A 23933-nucleotide genomic window follows, 5' to 3' on the forward strand; every position below is an offset into this window, starting at 1 on the left:
ACATTTCATTAGTTTTGCAATCAATTTAACATTTCAAAATTTGACTCCCTTCCCCCTCTTTTTGCAGTTTCTTAAATTTGTTTTGATATCTTCTGCATATCCAAATTCATTTAGCTTGTTCATTTAATTATCTACTGTAAATATATACTCCTGTGAAACTGCAGGTTATTACAATAAACCTCCTAAGGTTTTTATCTGTTTACAATGTATCTGTAAATATTCAATAAACCATTTCCATTCTTTTATAAACAGTTTATTTTGATTTCTTATTCTTCTGGTAAGTTTCGCCATTTCTGTGTATTCCATACATTTTTGTATCCATTCTTCCTTTTCTGAGACTTCTGCTTCTTTCCATTTTGCACAAGTAGCATTCTTGCTGCTGTAGTACCGTACATAAATAGATTTCTATACAAGTTAGGTAGTTCTGTCCCTATAATTCCCAAAAGAAAAGCTTCTGGGTTTTTTAAATAAAAGTTATTTTAAACATCCTTTTCAATTCATGGTATATCATTTCCCAGTAATCTTTAACCTTACTACAAGACCACCACATATGATAAAAAGAACTTTCTTTCTTGTTACATTTCCAACACTTATTTGATTTAGATTTATACATCTCAGTGTTAGATACCAACAATATATCATTTTCATATAATTTTCTCTTAAACCATACCATGCTGTAAATTTTATATCCATATTCAGTGCCTACTTTCTGGTGCAGATAGTGAAGCAGCTTTCACCTCCTTTGCCTTTTACTGCTACAAAAATATGCAGACTGAACAGCCGCAGATGGCTGTATTGGTGTTGAAGGAAACTGACCAATGCAATTATATCTAATGGATTTGTGTAACTGTGAGGTTGTTTTCTTATTGGTAATGCTTTGTGGTTTTAATGAGAAAATATGAATGAATGAATGAATGAATGAATGCTCTGTAGATCACTGATATTATGCACTTAGTAGGAAGATGAAGGAGGATGAAATTCAGAAAGATTCACTCAGCCTAGAAGTAATCAAATCCAGCCCAAAGCCACGGAATCATGAATTCCAATCACGTGTAGAAAACTGGCAAGCCTTCACTCCCGGGAAAATTGTTCTTCATTAAACTATTATTTATCTACTCCCTTCACATTCTAAGGCAGCTCACACACATACCACCTCCTCGCTTGGCCTTGGCTTCAGCACGACTTTGCTCTGGAATAAACTGCATCCTTGTCTTCATTTTTGTTCATATAAATGTTCATTGTACTGCTCTCTCTTTCCCCCACCTGACAAAATACCCTTCCAAGTTAGCATTGTGTCTGATGTTGGGTTTTTAGGCATATGCATAGCTGTAGTTTTTGAAATTTTCATTCCTGATTAATGTTTTCAAGAGATTTTAGGAGCCATATATATTTAAAACTTCTGCTTGTAACTGATAGCACTCTTCAGCTTGTTCTGAATTCTCTCTCTCTCTCTCTCTCTCTCTCTCTCTCTCTCTCTCTCTCTCTCTCTCTTTCTCTGCAGACTCACACTTTTTTATCCTAGATCTCACAAACCCAATATCAGGTACAAATATATATGCAAACGTAGAGAATCAGGTTTGCATGGAGCTTGTGGCCTTGCTTCTCCCTAGTGAAGTCCCATATTTTGGACCGACAACATGTATCCTAAAACAAACTAATGATTTATTTGCTTTTTTATTTCTATCCTGCATTTCTGTATTAAAATATACCCAGAGTAACTTATAGCATTTTAAAATTCTTCTTTACAATCACACCCATACATAATCAAAAACAAAACTACCAAAGCATGTTATAAAAATCTAGTTCTTTAAAAAACCCAGTGGAATTTTTCTTTAAAAAGTTCTTTTAAAAGTTCTTTAAAAAGCCCAGCATATTTTTCGTTCTATAAGACACACTTTTTCCCTCCTAAAAAGTAAGGGGAAATGTGTGTGCGTCTTATGGAGCAAATGCAGGCTGCGTGGCTAAGCCAGAAGCTAGAACAGTGAGAGGAAGCGCTGCGCAGGGGGGCTTTTCTGTGTACGTGGCTCTGTCCCTTCCCCCACCTCCTGCAAAAGCCCCCAAGAGCCGCACTCCCTTTTCTCCCTTTTCTCCCTTTCCTCCTTGGGGAAAAGCCTGCAAGCGCTGTATGCACGCTCCTCACAGCTCGTGAAAGTGAGCGCTGATGCAGACAGGCTCTGCTCAGCGCTCCCTTTAAAGATTTTTTTTTCTTGCATTCCCCATCTAAAAACTAGGTGCATCTTATGGTCAGGTGCGTCTTATGGGGCGAAAAATACAGTACGTTTCCAAAGCCTGTTTAAAAGTAGGCAAGGAAGGAGGTAGGCATACTTGTCTACGGGACGTTATTCCACATTGTATGTGTCACAACCTCTCAAATCCCCTGGCCATATTTCCATTGATGGTGTGAAAGAGAGAAGAGTCTTAGAAATAGACTCTTGGGCTGTTTGTTTATTAAATTTCTATACCGCCCTTCATCTGAGGATGACAGGGCTGCTTACAATATAAAAACACAAAAATACATAACATAGTAATAAACAAAAACAATACTCCACCACACACACCGTTTAAAAGGCCACAGATTGTTTAATTACCGTATTTTTTGCACCATAACACTCACTTTTTTCCTCCTAGAAAGTAAGGGAAAATGTCTGTGCGTGTTATGGAGGGAATGCCTACGGGTGGCATGCCTACGGATTTTCCTCCTCTAAAAACTACGTGCATGTTATGGTCGGGTACGTGTTATAGAGCGAAAAATACGGTACTCAAAGACCTGGGAGAAGAGGAAGGTTTTTGGCTGGTGCCTAAAGATATGGATTGACAGTGCTAGGCAAGTCTCCCTGGAGAGAGCATGCCACACGTGAGGAGCCACCAAAGAAAAGGCCCATTCCCGAGTTGCCACTCTCTGGACCTCTTGAGGAGGAGGCACATGAAGAAGGGCCTCAGATGATGATCACAAGGTCTGGGTAGGTTCATTTGGAGTGGGCGGTCCTTGCGGTTCATGGAAAAAATATGGTGTATAGGAAGACACTGGTTCTAGGACTTTTAGAGAGGGTTAAAGGTCAAAACCAAGACCTTGAATTGAGCCCATTTGCACACTTCTTGGGCAAGCGCAGACACAAAAAGCAACATGGGAAATACCAAATTTACTCCTTGTAACAAATTCATTTATGTGTGGGTATGAACTTCTTTGGTATAATTCGAATATGGCGGGGGGGGCAGGCGGGGAGTGGATTAACAGCTAAATAATGCTCAAATGTAGACAGGCCCACAATGTACTCATAGCCTAGGGAGCCAGTGGTGATGTGGTCCAAACTACTGAGCCTTTTGGGCTTGCCAGTCGGAAGGTCGGCAGTTCGAATCCCCATGATGGAGTGAGCTCCCTTTGCTCTGTCCCAGCTCCTGCCAACCTAGCAGTTTGAAAGCATGCCAGTGCAGATAGATAAATAGGTACCACTGCGGCAGGAATGTAAACGGTGTTTCCGTGCATTCTGGTTTCCTTCATGGTGTTACATTTAGCCAGAAGTGTTTTAGTCATGCTGGCCACATGAGCTGGAAAGCTCTCTGTGGACAAATGCCGGCTCCCTCGGCCTGAAAGCGAGATGAGCACCGCATCCTCATAGTTACCTTTGACTGGACTTAACCATCCAGGGGTCCTTTACCGTTTACCTTTTACCATAGCCTTTGAGGTGTGTTAAAAGATCTGGGTGTTCTTGGGTGAGTACAATGAGGATATAAATAGTTAATGGCAATATATGTTGACTCAAGTGGTGTTAGTATTATTTCTCAACAATTCGGCCAGAGAAAACAGCCCTGAAGGCAGTTAGCCAGTTTTTGTTCCATTTCTTCCGAATCTTTCATACTGGCAGTATGAATAGCTATCAGTGCCAAACACAATTAAGCACTTTTGAGATGTGATGTATCCTCTGCAAGAAGATTTGCAACTTACGACTCAATTCAGTCCATTGCTAGAGAACGCCCAGCTGCTAACAGTGTAGATACTTACAACCTAAATGGAATTTTAACCTGTACTTTCGTGGTTTAGGCTTGGTAACTTGGCATTATTGTGGAAATGCAGCAGTTGAATTAGGAATGATAAAAATTGAAATTTGTGGCTGTGTGCATGGTTTTCTACATCTGTCTATTAACATTGAGATATATAGATATATAATGGCTTCATTGGACCACATCCACAAAGGATAACCGCACACATGTATACATTTTAACATAAAAAAGCATACAGATGTGGAAGTCCTCAACACAGGTTGGCTGTTAAATAAGAAAACCTGGTGATCCATAAAAAAACATGCAAAGCAGAACAGAAGACTTCATTGCAATCAGGTTTAAGAACCACAGCTTTAATAAGGTGATAGCCATTATTTCTGCCATGAATATAGTGCTTTGATAAAGAATACTTCTTCTTCCTCCATGGAAACATAATTCCTTGTTAACATATTATATAAATATACTAAGCTCCTTTATCATCTTAAATCCAGTGAGGTTCTTAGCATAATTACATGAGGCAATTGGGGGGAGTAAAGAAAACAGAGTCCTCAGATAGTTCCTGCCTCTCAGATTCAGAAATAAGAGGCCCATTAACTGTTTCATGTTATGTGCCCCTTCTTAGCAAGGCAGGAGACCTTCACTTTAATCTCTCTTTAATGAGAAGTACAATATAAATGAGAAACCTACTTTGTTCCGTTAGTTAACACCAAGCTTGTTGCTTATTCTAAAGGAACGTCACTTCGTGCAGCAGTCTCTTCTGAGCAAGAAACGACTGAAACAAATCTTATTCCATTTTTTTTTCATTCATTACCTCCCTAAATTTCCCAGCTCCTTTACTCTTTGCCTTAGCAAATGAGCTCTATCAACTGTGTTGCTTTTTGGTTAAGAATTCCAAACCAAATGAGAACATACTTGCAATGTGGACGTAAGTTTTTCTTTTATTCGGCTAAGAAATCTCTGGATGCTCAAATATTAGGACGTCTTTAAAGCGTTTAGGGAAGAGAACATATGGAGCATTCCTCTTGTTAATTCAGCTTCTGTTTGGGGCCTGTCCCTCTGCCTTCAAGGCCGTAGCTTTTAAGGTTCATAATTGTAACTTGCACCCATTTCAGAGCTGCCCAGCGTGGGGGCATTGTATAGGGTCTTCTTTTCAGAGCATCTTCTGGAAGGCAGTCATAAAAAGTTTCAGATTAGCTACCCAGGGAGCTAATAGGGGAGAAGCAGCGGATGGCATGGTGGGATGGATCTGGGTCTCTTTCTAATGTATTTACGCTGTGTTATCCTGCTCACTGCATTGCTGAGAGGTCAGGTAAGTACCTGAAGGAGTGTCTCCACCCCCACTGTTCAGCCCGGACACTGAGGTCCAGCTCCGAGGGCCTTCTGGTGGTTCCCTCACTGCGAGAAGTGAGGTTACATGGAACCAGGCAGAGGGCCTTCTCGGTAGTGGCGCCCTCCCTGTGGAACACCCTCCCATCAGATGTCAAGGAAATAAACAACTATCCGACTTTTAGAAGACATCTGAAGGCAACCCTGTTTAGGGAAGCTTTTAATGTTTGATGTTTTATTCTGTTTTTAATATTTTGTTGGAAGCTGCCTAGAGTGGCTGGGGAAACCCTCCCAGATAGGTGGGGTATAAATAATTTATTATTATTATTATTAGTAGTAGTAGTAGTAGTAGTGGTATTACTTCACAGCTCCACACTCTCTGCTGTTGCCGGGAAGGCAAGTGACACTCTTCAAGGGGCAATGACCTCATCAGGAAGCTAGCCTGAATTATATTGTAATGCTGGATCCAGGGGTTCAGGAAGTTAGCCTGGCTTGGTTAGCTTTTAACACTTGCTGGATTCAGGGATTCAAGGAGTCTGGCATCCACAATAAGACTATTATTGTGGAGTAAGGGACCAAGAAGACAAAAACTTCAAGAAAGAATGGGAAATTTTTATAATTTATTTAGGAGACCACCGTAGGCAGATGAAAACATTAGCAGGATTTTAATCCCACTTGTAGTGGAACACATATGATGGACAATATGGATAGATATAAAATTTAGATTATGAAACAATATGCAGTTGAAAATGTTGACAATAGGACCCATAGAGGGGATGGGGGGGGAGTCTCGAGATTCAGAGAAATCTCTTTATATTGTTATGTATTTGGTAGTGTTATAAATTTATATTTGTAAAATCAAATAAAAACGACCTCCCCCCCAAAAAAGGGCTATTATTGTGGAGTTAATGGGAGTTAGAGTCCAATTATACTGCGGGGGCACCTTTTTCTCCATCCTTGTCCCATTTGCTCAGATAATCCCTAGCGCACCTGAAACTCTGAGAAATGGATTTTAATTTATTTTAATTTTTTTAAAATCGTCTTTAAAACTTGGTTTGTGGCTGATGGATGTTTCGTTGCACTCGCAGTGATGAAGCCTGTACAAAAGTAAAAACTATTAAATATATCAGGAAAAAGTAGAGGACTCAGCTATACAGGTGCAAATAAAACGTTTTAAGTGTGTTTTAAGAGCAATCTACAATGTGACACTAGATGGCGATGGTGAGCTTTATGGAAAATTCAATGTGTTGCTAAAAACACTTGGGTTTTTTTTAAAAAAAACCCCCACACATTTTCAAAACGGTTTTTATAAGTGTGTAGATTCCACCAGAGAGGGAAAAGAACAACGTAGCAGTGAAGGGATGTTTGTTGTTGTTTTCTGGTGTAGCTGTGGTTTTAAGATGTGAATATCTCTTCAGTACCATTCTTTGCATCTTTTAAAATTATATCTTTTTTTTACAATAATATTTATTAATTTTCAATAGGCATAACAAAAAAGGAAATATACAACAACACAATAGAGAAGTGAAAAAGAAGAAGAAAAAATAACAAACTTAAAATACCTAAACAGAAAAAACCCCTCAATTAATTAATTAAAATCCATTTTCATAAACATTTTGGTTGACTTCCTCTAATCTCCTCCATCTGAATTTCCTCTTAATTTGAATGTAGCAGTTTCCAATATCATTATTTCATAAAACAATATTACAGTCATATTCCAATTTCTTTACCTTTCTTATAGTACATTTTCTTATTTATATATTTAAATCTAATTTAATCCTAGGCCTGATTGGTTCTTTCAAGTGGTTACATATCTTTAATATTAGAATATTTGTTCAAATAGTCTTTAAATTTCTTCCAGTCTTCTTGGTAGTCCTCTTCTTTCTGGTCGCGGATTCTCCCGGTGAGATCAGCCAGCTCCATAAATTCCATCATCTTCATCTTCCATTCTTCTACCATTGGTAATTCTTGTGTTTTCCATTTAAAATTAGATCTTTATTGGGAAGTAGGTAGCCTTGAATATGTGCACAGGGTGGAGGAGGGGTCACTGTGATGCAATTGCCATTATGTCTTCACGGTTGGGATTCATTTAAGACTGGCATAAAATGTACTGAAAGTGGTTGGAATTGTACCCTTTACTGCATTCTATCCAGGAATATGGTAATAATGAAGATGAAGATTATGATAGGTCAATAAAGTTGTGGTCCCCCCCCCTTCCAAACACAGATGCTCTCACAGTCAAACACCACCTTCGTTGTGCTCCGAAAGCCAACAATTTTTAATTGTCAGTGCAAGTCTCCCCAGGGTTAGGATGGCAGGGAATCAGATGAAACATATTTTCCCTCATACACACACACTTTCCATCTGATGAGAAAGTATTTATTGTCATGGTAATCACAGAAAAACCCTAGGAGCCAATACCAGATGCTTTTCTCTGTGCCAGAAATGTTACTGGAGTGAAATGAACAAATAACCAAAAATTGTTAGCAATTGTTGCCTCTTCTCTATCTGCTGTCCTGTTCCCTTATCCTGTTCCATTATCCAATTGAATTGCGTTCAATTGCTCAGCTTAGATTTTTTAGTGAGACTCTGCTTCAAAGTTCTGGTGAAGTGAAAAGCTCCAGTTTTTCGTATGTTTCTGAGGTATAAATCGCCCTCGTTATTGAAATTCATAACTGAACTTTCATTTGCTCCTTTAGTAAGTTCTCAAAAAAACACGACTTGGAGACAAACGTCGAGGAATAGAATCTGCTATCTCAAAAGTCAAACCCAGACTTCTTTTTGTGTGACGCTTCAGTTTTAGGTGTACAGTGGAACCTCGGGTTGCGAACGTGATCCATCCAGGAGGCACGTTCGCAACCCACAGTGTTCACAACCTGCAGCGCCGTGTCTGCGCACGCGCAGGTCACAATTCGGCACTTCTGCGCGAGCGCCGGAAGTAACCCATTCTGGTACTTCCGGGTTTGGTGAGGTACGCAACCCAAAAACACATAACCTGAAGCGCCTGTAACCCGAGGTACCACTGTATGTTTAAAGAAATATTAGATGCACACACACTTGAAAAAAATGTAGGGAGTGATGCAGCCTTAATCTGTAGTTTTTCCATATATATATACTTTTCAAGTTTCTACATTTCATTAGTTTTACAATCAATCTAACATTTCAAAATTAACCCTGGATGGTTAAGCCCAGTCAAAGGCGACTATGGGGTTGCGGCACTCATCTCACTTTTAGGCCGAGGGAGCCGGTGTTTGTCCACAGACAGCTTTCCAGATCATGTGGCCAGCATGACTAAACCGCTTCTGGTGTAACAGAACACCGTGACGGAAACGAGAGCTCACGGAAATGCCATTCACCTTCCCGCCACAGCAGTACCTATTTATCTACTTATACTGGCATACTTTCAAACTGCTAGGTTGGCAGGAGCTGGGACCGAGCAACAGGAGCTCACCCCGTCGTGGGGATTCGAACCACCGACCTTCTGATCGGCAAGCCCAAGAAGCTCAGTGGTTTGGACCACAGTGCCACCCGCGTCCCCAATGTAAGCTGTGACTGTATTGTATGCATGTGTGTCAACAGGTGTCGTATTTTGGGGATTGCATACCTGTGACCTGCGCTGCACATGGAATCCTGTGTTTGCAACAATTAATGGTTTCATCGTCTCCAGGTTTCCTTTAGGCTGCTGCAAAGCTGCATGAAAAACAAAAGTGTGCTTTTGCTGCCGTGATCAGATCAAAAATTCTTTACATTGGCTGCTTCTAAGGTGTTGGACCGGATTTCTAAGATTTCTCTCTGGAGACACAAAACCTTTATTTGTTCAGGTTCTGACTAAATGGGAGACCACCTACTTAAACACAATGTGCATCTATACTCAGATGTGTGACTATTAGCGTGGATTACACTTTAAAGGCTATTATTATATTTCACATCTTAGGTTTTTGGCTTACATATCACCAGCGTCCCCTGCTCTCTATATTCTTGATGTTCCTTTGAGTTATTCTTCTGCTCCTTGTCCATAATACAACATATTTCTTTTTCTGAAGCCAGATACCGTAGTTTGAAAGTTTGTGGGTGCAATCCAATGCATGTTTCCATGGAAATATGTCTCACTGAGTTCAATGAGGCTTACTCCCTAGGAAGTGCTTTCAAAATTGCAGCCTAGCTTTCTCTGAGTGCTTTGCATATTATAAAATTCCACAGTGAGACAGAGCATATAGAAAGCAAGACAATGGCATATCCATTGTGTAATTCCACCATTTATTCACTTCTTAATTAAAATGAGGTGTATAAACTCCAGCATGTTGTCTGGATATCATATATGATAGTGATATATTAAGTTGCAGCCCAAAGCAACTAACCACAGAATTAAGTTGCGTATAGTGAGGGTTAAAATGGGGTTGGCTAAATTTGGATTGATATTTCAGACCAATATGATTGAAGTAAAATCAATGCAGAGAAAGGGATACCATTATGAACGTGGCCATACAAGACCAGAGGGGTGCCATCTTTGTGAAATAGAGTCGAAAAGCCCTTTTACCTCTCTCTCTCTCTCTCTCTCTCTCTCTCTCTCTCTCTCTCTCTCTCTCATCTATATATTTGGAGGAGAGAAGCAGAATAAGTTTGTTTATTCTGTTGTGATTGTTGTACTAGTCATGTTGTGTGGATGCCTGATTATCTCCTAAAGCACCTACTCTATTCCGAACTTAAAAATGGAAAACGTAATGCTGGTGGTCAACAAAAGAGGTTTAAAGACTCTCTCAAGGCAAATCAGGAAAAAAATGTAGTATAAACACCAACAACTGGGAAACACTGGCTTGTGAGCGCTCCAATTGGAGAACAGCCTTTACCAAAGGTGTGGTGTCATGGGCTTTGAAGACGCTCGAACTCAGGACAAAAGGGAGAAACGTGCTAAGAGGAAGGCACATTTGGCAAACCCTCACCGTGATCAACTCTCGCCTGGAAACCTATGTCCCCACTGAGGAAGGATGTGTGGATCCAGAATTGGCCTCCACAGTCACTTACGGACTCACTGTTAAGACCGTGTTCATGGAAGACAATCTTACTCGGCTACAAGTGATCGCCAATGAAGAAGAAGAAGAAGAAGAAGATACAGATCAACACTCACAACAAGATATATGGCATCTACGTATTGTTTATAAATTCTCTCTTCATTTCCACTATAATTAGCTTGACAGTGTTCGACAGTGGATTGCAACCTATAAAATTGATGGACTGGTTGTAAAGCCTCTTTATGGAGACAACATCCCAGTTAATGCTTCTGTATATACTTTTTGAATAGTCCAAGCATGGTATAGCCTGCAACTTTGTGACTTTATGTGGACAGTTGCTCTTCACTTTACCCAAATGATAAGCAGATCCCAGTGGCTTCAAAGAGTATGAGCGATAAAATGAAATAGAATGCACATTTCCACAAACTCGGCAGAGTGCCACAGAACTTAAAACACTTAGAAATAAAATAAAATCCCAGGAATCAGCGGTGGGCTTCTTCTCCCTCCTAAACAAGCCACATGGGGAAGCGTTCAAAACATGCTTGTGTTTTCTCAGTTGCTTTCCTCGGCAATGCTGTTAGAGTCTCGTTGTCAAGAATAGGCCTGACCTTTCTGCGCTGGTCAGAAAGGTCATCCATAAAGGTCAATGCGAACAATTCCCTGAATAGTCTACCTCAGAGCTTGCAGCACATAAATGGACTGCTCCTTTCCTGGCATGAAATAGTGTGTGGGCAGCTTCGCTATTCCTCGAAGGACTGTGCCGTAAGACGAAAGCTGTGTACTTGTAAGAAAATTGCAAGTTAGGTAACTTATGTAGCTCTGTTTCAAACAGTGCTGCTTTCAACAGTTGTTATTAGCCAGTATTGTGAGATAAAGGCCCTGCAGAGAGAACAGTACACACAGAAAAGCTCAAGATACGCATTGATCTACCCACACATAGTTGTTATCCTTGAGAAATGTAGAAAATAACAGGATATATTTATCTGAAAGTCTTCAAACTTACACGACCCTTTAAAAATTAGCTGATGAAGGTGAATACATCGAAACAGGGCCCTGTCCTGGTTTCTAATCCATAATTGACTTCTGACCTCCGCTCAATGATTGAAACTAAGACCTCCATGACGAATCTGACTAGGGACTAACATGAACTCATCTCTACTCATAAACTCTTATCTCTAATTCTGTAACGAATTATTGTGTTATACATATTTTTATGAGTTTGAATTTGTCATCTCTGTTAGAGTTTGTAATCCTTGTCAGAATACATACTTTTGAATGGATTAGTTTTTGCTACTATTGACTATTGATTTGCGAGTAGGGACCACTCCCACTATTGAAACTTACATCGGCCTGAGTTCTTGGTGTGCTTTTTTCTTGGTATATTTAATAACAGGAATCTCAACTAAAGCATCCATGACAGATGGCCACCCGACCTCTGCTTAAAAATCTCCAAGGAAGGAGTGTCCACAACCTCTCATGGTTGTCTCTTCCACTGCTGAACAGCTTTTTCCCTTTTAATATTTGTGTCTCTTTCTTTGGTTAAAAAAATAAAAAGCAAAAGCGTTTCACAGTGGAATATGGAACTTTCTGCATGACCATCAAAGCTCGCCAGTTTGGTGAAGTCCTGAGGGCGACCTGTTTACGCAGGAGCTGCTTTTGTGTGTCAGTGCGCTTTCTGGGTCAGAGTGCTTATCTCCCAGGCCAAGTTCCTAAACCAAACATCCTTATCCCCTTCTTTCAGTGAAGCTGCAAACGAAAACCCTCGCAAATGCCTGAGTCAGAAACATATGTTCTCTTATAGTCTCTCCTCATAAAGCTGGCATTCCAGGTCTCATGAAAATTCAATATCTCCACATCGTTTTGTATGTGAAAAGAGATTTCCTTACATGAAACAAACATGGGTTGTGGCCAGCTCTCAATTAAAAATCCAAACAGTGAATTGTTTGCTTTAGGCAAAGAAAAGGGGTTGGGAAACACTAAAAAATATAGGAGACAGACAAATAGGCCTTTCTAAACAAAGACTAATTGCTCTCGTAAATGTAGGGTCCTCGTTATTTAGGTTTAGATACGCTTATGAGAAAAGGGTGGACAACTGAGAGATGGACTTGCATCCCATAAAAGAGCCTGACTCCATGAGAGTCTTGGTTGTTGTTTTGTTGTTTGGATGCCCCGCCAAGTTTACATTCTCCGTGATTTCACTCTTATGTATTTATAATAGCACAAAGGGAACAGCTCCAGAAACTTCAAGGGGAAGTTGGCGTGGTTGCTAGTGTAACTAAGGGTATGTATGCATTAGGGGCTTAAAACGCAGCAAGGTTTCCCCACACACATTGTGCTTCAAGTCGCATTTGCATGCTGCTGCGCACACCAGGCAGAAAGCAGGGACGGCTACACCCAATGCGTGTTGCCTGTTCAGCTTCCCTGTGCCTCCAAGCACCGCCGCCACCTCCCCACACTCCTGAGCAGCTAGACTGGTGACTGGGAGTGGCTGCTGAGACCATATAACACCAGTCTTAAAAGACCTTCATTGGCTCCCAGCACGTTTCCGAGCCCAATTCAAAGTGTTGGTGCTGACCTTTAAAGCCCTAAACAGCCTCGTCCCAGTATACCTGAAGGAGTGTCTCCGCCCCCATCGTTCAGCCCAGACACTGAGGTCCAGCTCCGAGGGCCTTCTGGCAGTTCCCTCACTTTGAGAAGTGGGGTGACAGGGAAACAGGCAGAGGGCCTTCTCGGTAGTGGCGCCCACCCTGTGGAACGCCTTCCCATCAGATCTTAAGGAAATAAACAACAATGTGAGTTTTAGAAGACATCTGAAGGCAGCCCTGTTTAGGGAAGTTTTTAATGTTTGATGTTGTATCGTGTTTTTAATATTTTGTTGGGAGCTGCTCAGAGTGGCTGGGGAAACCCAGCCAGATGGATGGGGTATAAATAATTTTGTTGTTGTTTAGTCGTTTAGTCATGTCCAACTCTTTGGACCAGAGCACACCAAGCACTGCTGTCTTCCACTGCCTCCCGCAGTTTGGTCAAATTCATGTCTTAGCTTCGAGAACACTGCCCAACTATCTCGTCCTCTGTCGTTCCCTTCTCCTTTTGTCCTCCATCTTTCCCAACATCAGGGTCTTTTCCAGGGAGTCTTCTCTTCTCATGAGGTGGCCAAAGTATTGGAGCCTCAGCTTCAGGATCTGTCCTTCCAGTGAGCACTCAGGGCTGATTTCCTTCAGAATGGATAGGTTTGGTCTTCTTGCAGTCCATGGGACTCTCAAGAGTCTCCTCCAGCACCATAATTCAAAAGCATCAATTCTTTGGTGATCAGCCTTCTTTATGGTCCAGCTCTCACTTCCATACATAGATGATGATAATGATGAGCTGAAGCTGTCATCTGGACATCTGCAATGGCTATCTCAAATGTACACACCTCTGCTTAAATGTTAAGTGAACATGGCTTGCATTTGCAAACTGAATGAAAGCTGGCTTGAGGGAAAACACATCAAACTGGATTAAGATACTACAGGGTAGATTTGGTTTGTGGCTAACATCATGTGCATATGGCTTCAAATGCCAATGGTGGAAGTCTACTGGAGCCAGAGTAAAATGGTAATGTGTACTAGCCTAGGAGTAAAGCAAACCCCCCCCCCCAGTAAATAGCCATACGTAAATGTAAACTGAATTACATCTGGGTTCGTTTATACCATTTTCCTCGTGTGTCTGTACAGTTGATATGTTAAAGCAGTGTTTCCCAAACTTGGGTCTCCAGCTGTTTTTGGACTACAACTCCCATCATCCCTAGCTAGCAAGACCAGTGGCCAGGGATGATGGGAATTGTAGTCCCAAAACAGCTGAAGACCCAAGTTTGGAAAACATCGTACTAAAGAACCAACAGCAAGAGGTCACATCATGATCCGAGTCAAATATTGCCCCTTGTCCACCGAGGAGCAGAATTAGTATTCCTAATGAGTGAACCGGAAATATAACAGGCATTTTACTTTCATGTTTCTATGTTGCGATTGCACTTGGAATACCGTGTACAGCTTTGGTTGCTGCATCTCAAAATGGATATTGCACAGCTGGGGAAAGTGAGGAAGACGGCAACCAAATTGATCAGGAGGTTTCACAACTTTGGAATTGCAATATTACCATATTTGGGGCCGGCCAGGCAGATCCCTGTACAAAAACAGCTGCACACTGCAAGGTTATATTGCTGGTCTTACTAGTGTGTTCCTGGTAAGGAACCATCCTCAGGGATCATGAATTCTTAGCAGGACAATGCTTAGCTGTCTGGCAAAAGATAAACCTTACTTAGATAAACCTTAATTAGCATTTTGTTTTGCTTATGTAATTCCTGCAATAATTACAGCAATTAAGGGGAAAAAACTTAGTCTGGTCTTTTTGCAAGATTCGCTTTCACCATGTGTATTTATTTTAAGTCACACACACTGTATGTATAAACATAACTGTTCCCCTTGATATGTCTGTATCCAAGTGACTTTGCGGCAATGACAAACCCTTTGCAGAGTTGCTGCGCTGGCACCGTTGAAGATGCTGATGCAAAACCAAAAATGTCTTGGCAGACTTCGCATATGCAGATTGCTGCTTTTTGTTTGTTAAACAAAGGCAACTGTGGTATTTTTAGTTCTATTCAAAATACGGGAAGCAAAAATCTTTCTTGCCAAGTGGCAAGGGACAGAACTGGCGGAGGAAGAAATTAAATCCAGATTTTCACAAAAGAACTCCAAACCTTCCTCACGTTTTGTGCTCTGGTCTGACCTGTCATTCCACTGTGTCATAGATATTAAGTGCAGTGCAGTTCTTCTGTCTTACGGTCACGTGGTTGAACTTTCAGAGTTCGTGTCTCCAGGCACTGGGATGTTCAACACAGCCAGAGGGTGGAGGAATCTCGGTTCTGCTACTAACGATTGTGTGAGGGGGGGAAGGTGATCCAGGGATCCAGTCACTCAACTTGCCACCACAGCTACTTGGTCAAAGAGTTATGGGTCAGGGGAACCATTGCCTCCACTCTTCAGTTCATCCATTGCTACAATGGAAGTGAGTGGCCCAATGTCAGGCTTCTTCCCCCATGTCAGTGGATAAGAGATCAAACAAAAGGAACACCTTACCAGTTAGAAACATTAATAATTGCAGTGAGAGAACGAAGTTAGAATCTTTAATAATCGCAGTGAGAGAACAAAGAACACATCTTCTAGAAATGGCGGTGCTGCCAATTAAGGGTTACTCCCCCCTCCATCCCTATTAATCTACATCACTCCTACATTTTGTAATCTGAATTTGTACCCTCTGTGCTTTCTGTTCTAACACTTTCTGAGCTCTGTGTGTCTTTGGAGAAGGAGGGGGGACTGTGTCCAGAGACTGTGAATCTGTTAACTCTCTCTCTCTTCCAGTGTTTCTTCTGCTAGTAGTTCCCCATCCAGTATTTCCCAGCTTCTGCCTTCTGAACTGTGCTCCTCTGCAAACCACTGTTCCAAATCTATGCTGTCCTCCTCTTCCTGGGAAGATTCAGGATCAGGGGGAGGGGGTGGCCCCCACCATTCTTCCTCAGTGCAGCCGTCCTCAGCAAGGTCCCAGACACCCAAGCAAGATATGTGAAAGAAAACACTCTTCTCGGCCTTTCATGCAAGCCTGAGATAGCTCAGTTGGGAGAGAACGAGACTCTTAATCTCAGGGTTGTGAGTTTGAGCCCTGTGTTGGGTGAACAATTCCTGCATTGCAGGGACCCTTGTGGTTCCTTCCAGCTCTACAATTCTATGATTCCATCTCCGTCTATTATTTATCACTTCTGCTTCTCTGTTTCTCTTTCACAGCATTTATTTTCATTCAGCTCATTGCTGGGTTCAGCCCACAGGCAACCCAGTCAGGTTTCCCAGGTCCTCCTCCAGTTTAAAGAGACTGGAAAACAAAACACTGCTTTGTTGTTGTTGTTGTTTAGTCGTTTAGTCGTGTCCGACTCTTCATGACTCCATGGACCAGAGCATGCCAGGCACTCCTGTCTTCCACTGCCTCCCGCAGTTTGGTCAAACTCATGCTGGTAGCTTCAAGAACAGTATTCAACCATCTCGTCCTCTGTCGTCCCCTTCTCCTTGTGCCCTCCATCTTTCCCAACATCAGGGTCTTTTCCAGGGAGTCTTCTCTTCTCATGAGCCTCAGCTTCAGGATCTGTCCTTCCAGTGAGCACTCAGGGCTGATTTCCTTCAGAATGGATAGGTTTGATCTTCTTGCAGTCCATGGGACTCTCAAGAGTCTCCTCCAGCACCATAATTCAAAAGCATCAATTCTTCGGCGGTCAGCCTTCTTTATGGTCCAGCTTTCACTTCCATACATCACTACAGGGAAAACCATAGCTTTAACTATAAGGACTGCTTTTTAAGTGAGCAAATAGTACCCAACCATCAGCCACACATTGGTGTCAATATGAACCAACCTGTCTCCACCACCATATGTGCTGTACGATCTCACAGGTGCCCATTAAGAATCTGGAAGTACAGGCAAGGAGTAAATCCTGACAACCCTTTTGATGTAATTGTTCACTGATACTGTACCATCCCAGAGCCTCAGGAGATCCTTAGTAAATAAATGCATTTGAATGAGACCACATATTACACGGCGGCTCAGCTCTCCTCTTCTCATTGAGCTGAATGAATGAAAAGTATTGAGACAGAATTTTGTCGCTGCATCTCAGTTGCTCATTGGTGGGAGGCAAAGAGTGATAGTGGTTTTGCATCAACTACCGTTTTTTCCTGCTCTTGCTTTCTGGGGTACTTGTTTTGTGCTTTTGATAATATTATTAAAGGTATTTTGTAACTGTTGCAAGTCACCATGGGCAGGTGGTTGCAGAAAGCTGGGCTAAAAATTAAAATAATATACAATATGCACACGTGCTGCACTTCTGACCTCAATATTTGACTCCGCAGTGCATGTTTATACACAATCTCTTCTCATTATGGCACTAAATCTTCACATCTGGTACAGAGAACAAGGGCTTACACCGCTGCATAGCTGCACATTCTTCATCAAACAACCACTCCTTCCTCCTTATTTCAGGGTCAACAAACAATCCTGAGAATTGGAGGGAAACTATAATTATAATCATCGTGCAAAATAGCTCCGATAATCACACAGGGGAAAGTAATGGCCTGCCTTTTCAATGTTGAGTTCCCCATAATATAAATACACACATCCCAGGATTTTAAACAAGTGTTGCAATTAAGTGCCTTGATAAAACAAGCCAGTTATCATGTTTGGTGGAAAATAATGTTTAAAGCACACAGGGCAATTTTAAATTGCCCTCCCGCTATACTTTACCAATACCACGCTGTCATTAAAGCTGTTGTTCTTTGTATGACTGTAAACTAGCAGAGACAGTGATAGGGCATGAATGCTTGGGAAATATTTAAAAAGGTCTGAAGAAGGACTGGTGATTTCTCTGTACACTTCACACCATGGTCAGAGTCGGATGCTCCCGAATCATCTTCTTTGGCAATTAGTTGTAGCCGAGTAAGGTTCTCTTCCATAAACACAGTTTTAACAGTGAGCCATAAGTGACCGTGGATGCCAATTCTGGATCCACATGTCCTTCCACAGTGGGGACATAGGTTTCTGGGCGGGAGTTGATCATGGTGAGGGTTTGCTGAATGTGCCTTCCTCTTAGCACGTTTCTCCTGAGTTCAAGCATCTTCAATGTCCATGACACATTTGGTAAAGGCTGTTCTCCAATTGGAGCGCTCTCAGGCCAGTGTTTCCCAGTTGTCGGTGTTTATACTACTTTTTTTAGATTTGCCTTGAGAGAGTCTTTAAACCTCTTTGTTAACCACCAGCATTAAGCTTTCCATTTTGAAGTTCAGAATAGAGCAGTTGCTTTGGAAGATTATAATCAGGCATCCGCACAACATGGCCTGTCCAACGAAGTTGATGTTGAAGAATCATCGCTTTGACACTGGTGATCTTTGCTTCTTCCAGTACACTGGCATTAGTTCTCCTATCTTCCCAAGTAATGTGTAAAAAGTTTTGGAGACACTGTTGATGGAATCTTTCGAGGAGTTGGAGATGGCGTTTATAAGTGGTCCATGTTTCACAAGCATACAGTAATGTTGGTAGTACAATAGCTTTGTAAACAAGCATTTTGGTTTCCCTGTGAATGTCCCGGTCCTCAAACACTCTGTACTTCAGTGGGGGGAAAACTGCACTTGCAGAGCTCAGGCGATGCTGGATTTCGGCATCAGTGTTGGCCCTTGTGGAAAGATAATATTGAGTAGCTGGAAACCCCAAGAGGGGAGACTGCTGTTGTGCCACTGTAAGAACAGGATGCTAGAACAGTGGACTGCTGGCCTGATCCTACAAGCGTATTCTTATGTTCTTATGGTGAGGAACTCTCCTAGGAGTTACTGTGCCTGCTCTGCATTGTACCAGCAAACATGTAGACGTCTTGGAGCAGGTGACAGTATTATAGCTTGAAAACTGCATTGTTTTATAGTTATGGTGCCCAAAGGGTGTAGTTGTGCATTTGAGAGCCTTATGTTGATCCCTGTGCTAACACAAGAAACATTGTGCGGTGCTGACACGAGAAGCCACCTTGTTATCTGATCTGGGATAGGAAAGGGAGTCTTAGTCATGACAAGGTAAAAGGTCAACCTTTCCTCAAATCTGCAAGTGTCTGACATGACTGAGCGTCTCTGCCAAGAGCTGATTAAGAGGTTTTGGAGGAAGCCTCGCCCAATTGTCAACTTTTAATTTCTCTGCTCGCTTAAAGCAATGCCGGATGCTGGCGGGGGCTGGGGGATTTGTGGGTAGAGATTGAGCATGACCTTTTATTTGGCCTCTTTATTCAACCTCACAATAATTTCTGATTATTTTAACATATTAAATCGCACAATAATTTCATAATTATGTGTCTGTGTATTTCTAATAGGGATAACCAAATCAATAATTTTTGATATAACTGTAAAAAACTACTCTGAAAATTTATTCTTCCAAAAATAAAACCTTCCTCTGGTTGTAAATATTAAGATGAGACCAGCAAGAATGAGTCTTTCGTAAAAATAATTAATTAATTAATTAATCAATCAATCAATCAAGTCTTACTGGCTAGTGATTTAAATTGTGATTTAAATTGATTTGATTTAAATCAAATCCACCCTGCTTACAACTGTGTCAAGAATCAATGCCAGTAAGGCTATCTTCCTTCAGTTATAAAAAAAATCCCCTGTTGAATGGCTTTGACGAGTAAGCAACGAGGGACACGGGTGGCGCTGTGGGTTAAACCACAGAGCCTAGGGCTTGCCGATCAGAAGGTCGGCGGTTCAACTCCCCCAACGAGGTGAGCTCCCGTTGCTCGGTCCCAGCTCCTGCCAACCTAGCAGTTCGAAAGCACGTCAAAGTGCATGTAGATAAATAGGTACCACTCCAGCGGGAAGGTAAACGGCATTTCCGTGCGCTGCTCTGGTTCGCCAGAAGCGGCTGAGTCATGCTGGCCACATGACCTGGAAGCTGTACGCTGGCTCCCTTGGCCAATAGAGCGAGATGAGCGCCACAATTCCAGAGTCAGCCACAACTGGACCTAATGGTCAGGGGTACCTTTACCTTTAAGCAACATTTCAGAGCTGAGGGCCACATTTCCTTTGGGAAAAGTGACCAGGGGCCGTGTACCAGTGGATCTAGGAGGGGAAAATGGACAGGATCAACTGAAATGTGGGAGGGTTTCCCTTCTCAGTACACCTTGTAGTGTACCTGACATTATTGTACCTATTTCCTTATATCTAAGTATGAAGAGTTGGTAGTACATATCTGTGTTTACGGTATAGGTAAAGGTAAAGGGACCCCTGACCATTAGCTGTGACTCTAACAGCTCATACTTTGTTCATACTTTGCAGTATATCATAGTTTTGACAGAGCATGCAATCCAGAGGAAGAGTTTTGAATCATCCACTTTTCCTTAACTGCAGCTTCCTGTGTCATCTGAACTGAGAACTATGGTTAATACTAACTATGGTTAATTTCAGAAAGTCAGATTTTAGCCCATGTTTTGCCTTACAAGTTGGGGAAGTTGATGTGTTCAGTTAGGGAAAAATCGTTGTCAATATTTACTAAAGGCTGGGAACCCCTTAGCGACTTTTTACAAGAAAATGGACTTGTGATATCTGGGTTTGAGGATGGAAGAAAATATTGGCTTATAGAAAGTGGAATTGTTGGGTGTTATCTTGGAGTGGGTGTTTTGAATATTTTTCTACATATATAGCTGACCGACAAAGAATTGGAATTTCTTTTCTCTCTCTCTCTTTGTTTTCCTTTGTTTTGTTTTTATTTAGATTAGTTTCTTTTATCTTTGATATAAAAAGATACTGGAAATTTTGACATTAACTTTTGTATATCTTTTTTCAAACTTTATTGGGAGAAGACTGTTGGCTTGTAAGACATTAATCATAGTTAGGGGTAACCACAGTTTATGACTCCAGGTGACACAACAAAGTATAAGAAACTATAAGAAAGAAAGAAAGAAAGAAAGAAAGAAAGAAAGAAAGAAAGAAAGAAAGAAAGAAAGAAAGAAAGAAAGAAAGGACCTACAAACTCCTGGTCCCAACAGAACACAGGAGAGCATACAAGCCCAAGGCTTGCTCTGGTTCGTTCCTGACATAAGTCATGGCCAAATCGGGGCAATATCTGATTTCGATTAGCATCATCAATCAGTTTTTTTGGGGCATCTTCTATTGCTAAGAATCCAAATCCTTCTGATGACTTCATGATATTTTAAAACATGGGCTCCTCCAAAAGTCATTCTCATCTCTATGTGTTTTGGTTTCTTTCAGATTCGGACCTGAGCATGCGGACTCTCAGCACGCCCAGCCCAGCACTAATATGTCCGCCAAATTCGCACATTTTGCAGAATGGCCGCGGATCTTCCACATCGTCCTCTTCAATTACCGGGGAGACCATTGCAATGGTTCACTCGCCTCCTCCAACCCGCCTCACCCATCCTCTCATCCGGTCTGCCTCCCGACTTCAGAAGGAACGGGCTAACATTGACCGGCTGCCAGACCATTCGGTGATCCAGATATTCTCTTTCCTGCCTACCAACCAGCTGTGCCGCTGCGCCCGTGTGTGTCGCCGCTGGTATAATCTTGCTTGGGACCCCCATCTCTGGAGGACTATTCGCTTGACGGGCGAGACAATCAACGTGGACAGAGCCCTGAAGGTGCTGACCAGGCGACTTTGCCAGGACACGCCCAACGTCTGTCTCATGTTGGAGACGGTAATTGTTAGTGGCTGCAGGCGGCTCACAGACAGAGGACTCTATACTATTGCTCAATGCTGCCCTGAACTGAGGCAGTTAGAGGTGTCGGGTTGCTACAATATTTCCAACGAGGCGGTCTTTGATGTGGTGTCGCTGTGTCCCAACCTGGAGCACTTGGATGTGTCAGGTAATAGAAAATATATCTGTGCTTATATTTGGGTGGAGAACTTTGCTTAAGTCAGGGATGAGGAGCTTTCACCTAAGAGGCGCTGTGTCCAGGGCAGCTGTCTACCAGCTTCCACCTGGTACGCAGGCTGAGACCCTACCTGCCCGCGGACTGTCTCACCAGAGTGGTCCATGCTCTACTTATCTCCTGCTTGGACTACTGCAATGCACTCTACGTGGGGCTACCTTTGAAGGTGACCCGGAAACTGCAATTAATCCAGAATGCGGCAGCTAGACTGGTGACTGGGAGTGGCCGCTGGGACCACATAACACCGGTCCTGAAAGACCTACATTGGTACCCAGTATGTTTCCGAGCACAATTCAAAGTGTTGGCACTGACCTTTAAAGCCCTAAATGGCCTCGGCCCAGTATACCTGAAGAAGCATCTCCACCCCCATCATCCAGTCCGGACACTGAGATCCAATTCTGAGGGCCTTCTGACAGTTCCCTCACTTTGAGAAGTGAGGTTACAGGGAACCAGGCAGAGGGCCTTCTCGGTAGTGGCGCCTTCCCTGTGGAACGCCCTCCCATCATATGTCAAGGAAATAAACAATGCTCTGACTTTTAGAAGACATATGAAGGCAGACCTGTTTAGGGATGTTTTTTAATGTTTGTTGTTTGTTATTGTGCTTTTAATATTCTGTTTGGGGCTGCCCAGAGTGGCTGAGGAAACACAGCCAAATGGGCAGGGTATGTATAAATAAATAAATAAATAAATAGGCTTATTGTGGCCCCCAAAGTCTTCCCATCTGGCCCCCAGGGCCTCTCCTCTTCACACACACCCCATCCTCCTCAACCTCCATGCTGGCTCCTGGGAATAAGAAGTTTAACTCAACAGCTTTTGTTCTTTTTGCTTGCTGTTTGGCAATGCACATTGCAGGCATAGGTTTCCAGATCAGGACCACATCATGGGGCAAAGGGCTAAAGCCCTCTTGTTGCGGATCCCAGGGTTCAGACTTGTATCTGCTCAGCGGTACTTGATATTTGCAATGGAGTGCTGATTCTAGTCTCTGTGTGTAGGGAAATGAAAAAATGATGGATGAATGGGTGTGCTTGTGAGTGAATGGAATGCTTAAAAGCTAAATCCCAATATTAACTCCTTTGTGTTCTAGTTGATGCATTTTTCTTTTCTATTTTCTGATCTTTAAAAAAAACCTTCAAGGCTAATCCTCATCTCTCCAAAGTGACCTTATGCTTAAATTAGTGGGGGCTTGTCTTTCATGTGTCTTTTCAATTAAAGCCATAGTTTGCAGAGGCAGAAATTGCCTCAGGTGTACAAAACCAACCAAGAGTCCAGTGGTACCTTAAAAGACTAACTATTGTAATACAACTAGGGGTGTGGGATAAATTCAGTTCAGGTTGCAATTAAAGGCAGACCTACCAGATTTGCACTTTCCAGAACAATACATGAAACAAAACAAAGTCATCCTTTGAAATTCGCTGTTCCCAAATATTGTGATGCAGTTATTCAGACAGGTAATGTGCACAAAAATGCTTATAGTGTAAATGCACATATATTAGTAAAAATAACATACAAAAATGCACTATAATGGGGAAATTGGTTTGCAAAAATGCACAGATTGGGAAAAATTGCACACCAAAATGTGCAGATCAGGAGAAATATTCATTAAAATGCTGATTTATTTTCATGGGGTCTTTTTCAAAACCCTAACTTCCCTCACTTAAAACTTCCCTAACTTCAAAATATGGAAGCTGAGAGAAGCTGCAATGGTCACTTTTGCCCATCCAAGTCTTTAATTTCTACAGGGTTCTCTTCATTGCAGTTGCTACAACAGAATGAGATTGAATTAATTCTCAAATATTCAAAACGTTGTGCTAAATGGTGTGTGTAATACTGCCCTCTGCTGGAGAGGTTGTCTGAGCTAAGGAATGTGGACATCTTTCTGGTTCCTCTTAATGCAACTTGGCAGACCAAGTCTCAGCTGCCTGCTCTGAGCCCAATTTATTGCCATATCAAAAGGATACTAAGAATACAGTGATGCATATCAGCATCTATAGCCTATTGAACCACACACCAGAAGTACCCAGTGAGTGTTACAGACATATATTGATTTTAACATATAAATTATAAAATGTACCACAAAACTTATCACTTATACAATCTTTTTAGACTTCCA

At 41.9% G+C, this 23933-nt stretch overlaps 1 protein-coding gene across 2 annotated transcripts in view; it reads left to right on the forward strand.

Annotated features, from left to right (window-relative positions):
- The window catches only part of FBXL7 (F-box and leucine rich repeat protein 7), a 218190-nt gene that overhangs the window by 188460 nt on the left and 5797 nt on the right, over positions 1–23933 (forward strand). For both annotated transcript variants that reach the window (XM_081206458.1, XM_081206459.1), the window contains one exon: positions 21146–21757. In XM_081206458.1, the coding sequence (XP_081062584.1) occupies positions 21146–21757 (612 nt within the window). The remainder of the gene's footprint in view (positions 1–21145; positions 21758–23933) is intronic.

The sequence above is a fragment of the Podarcis bocagei genome, assembly GCF_964188305.1.
Source record: "Podarcis bocagei genome assembly, chromosome: 8".
In the NCBI taxonomy this organism is placed as follows: domain Eukaryota; kingdom Metazoa; phylum Chordata; class Lepidosauria; order Squamata; family Lacertidae; genus Podarcis; species Podarcis bocagei.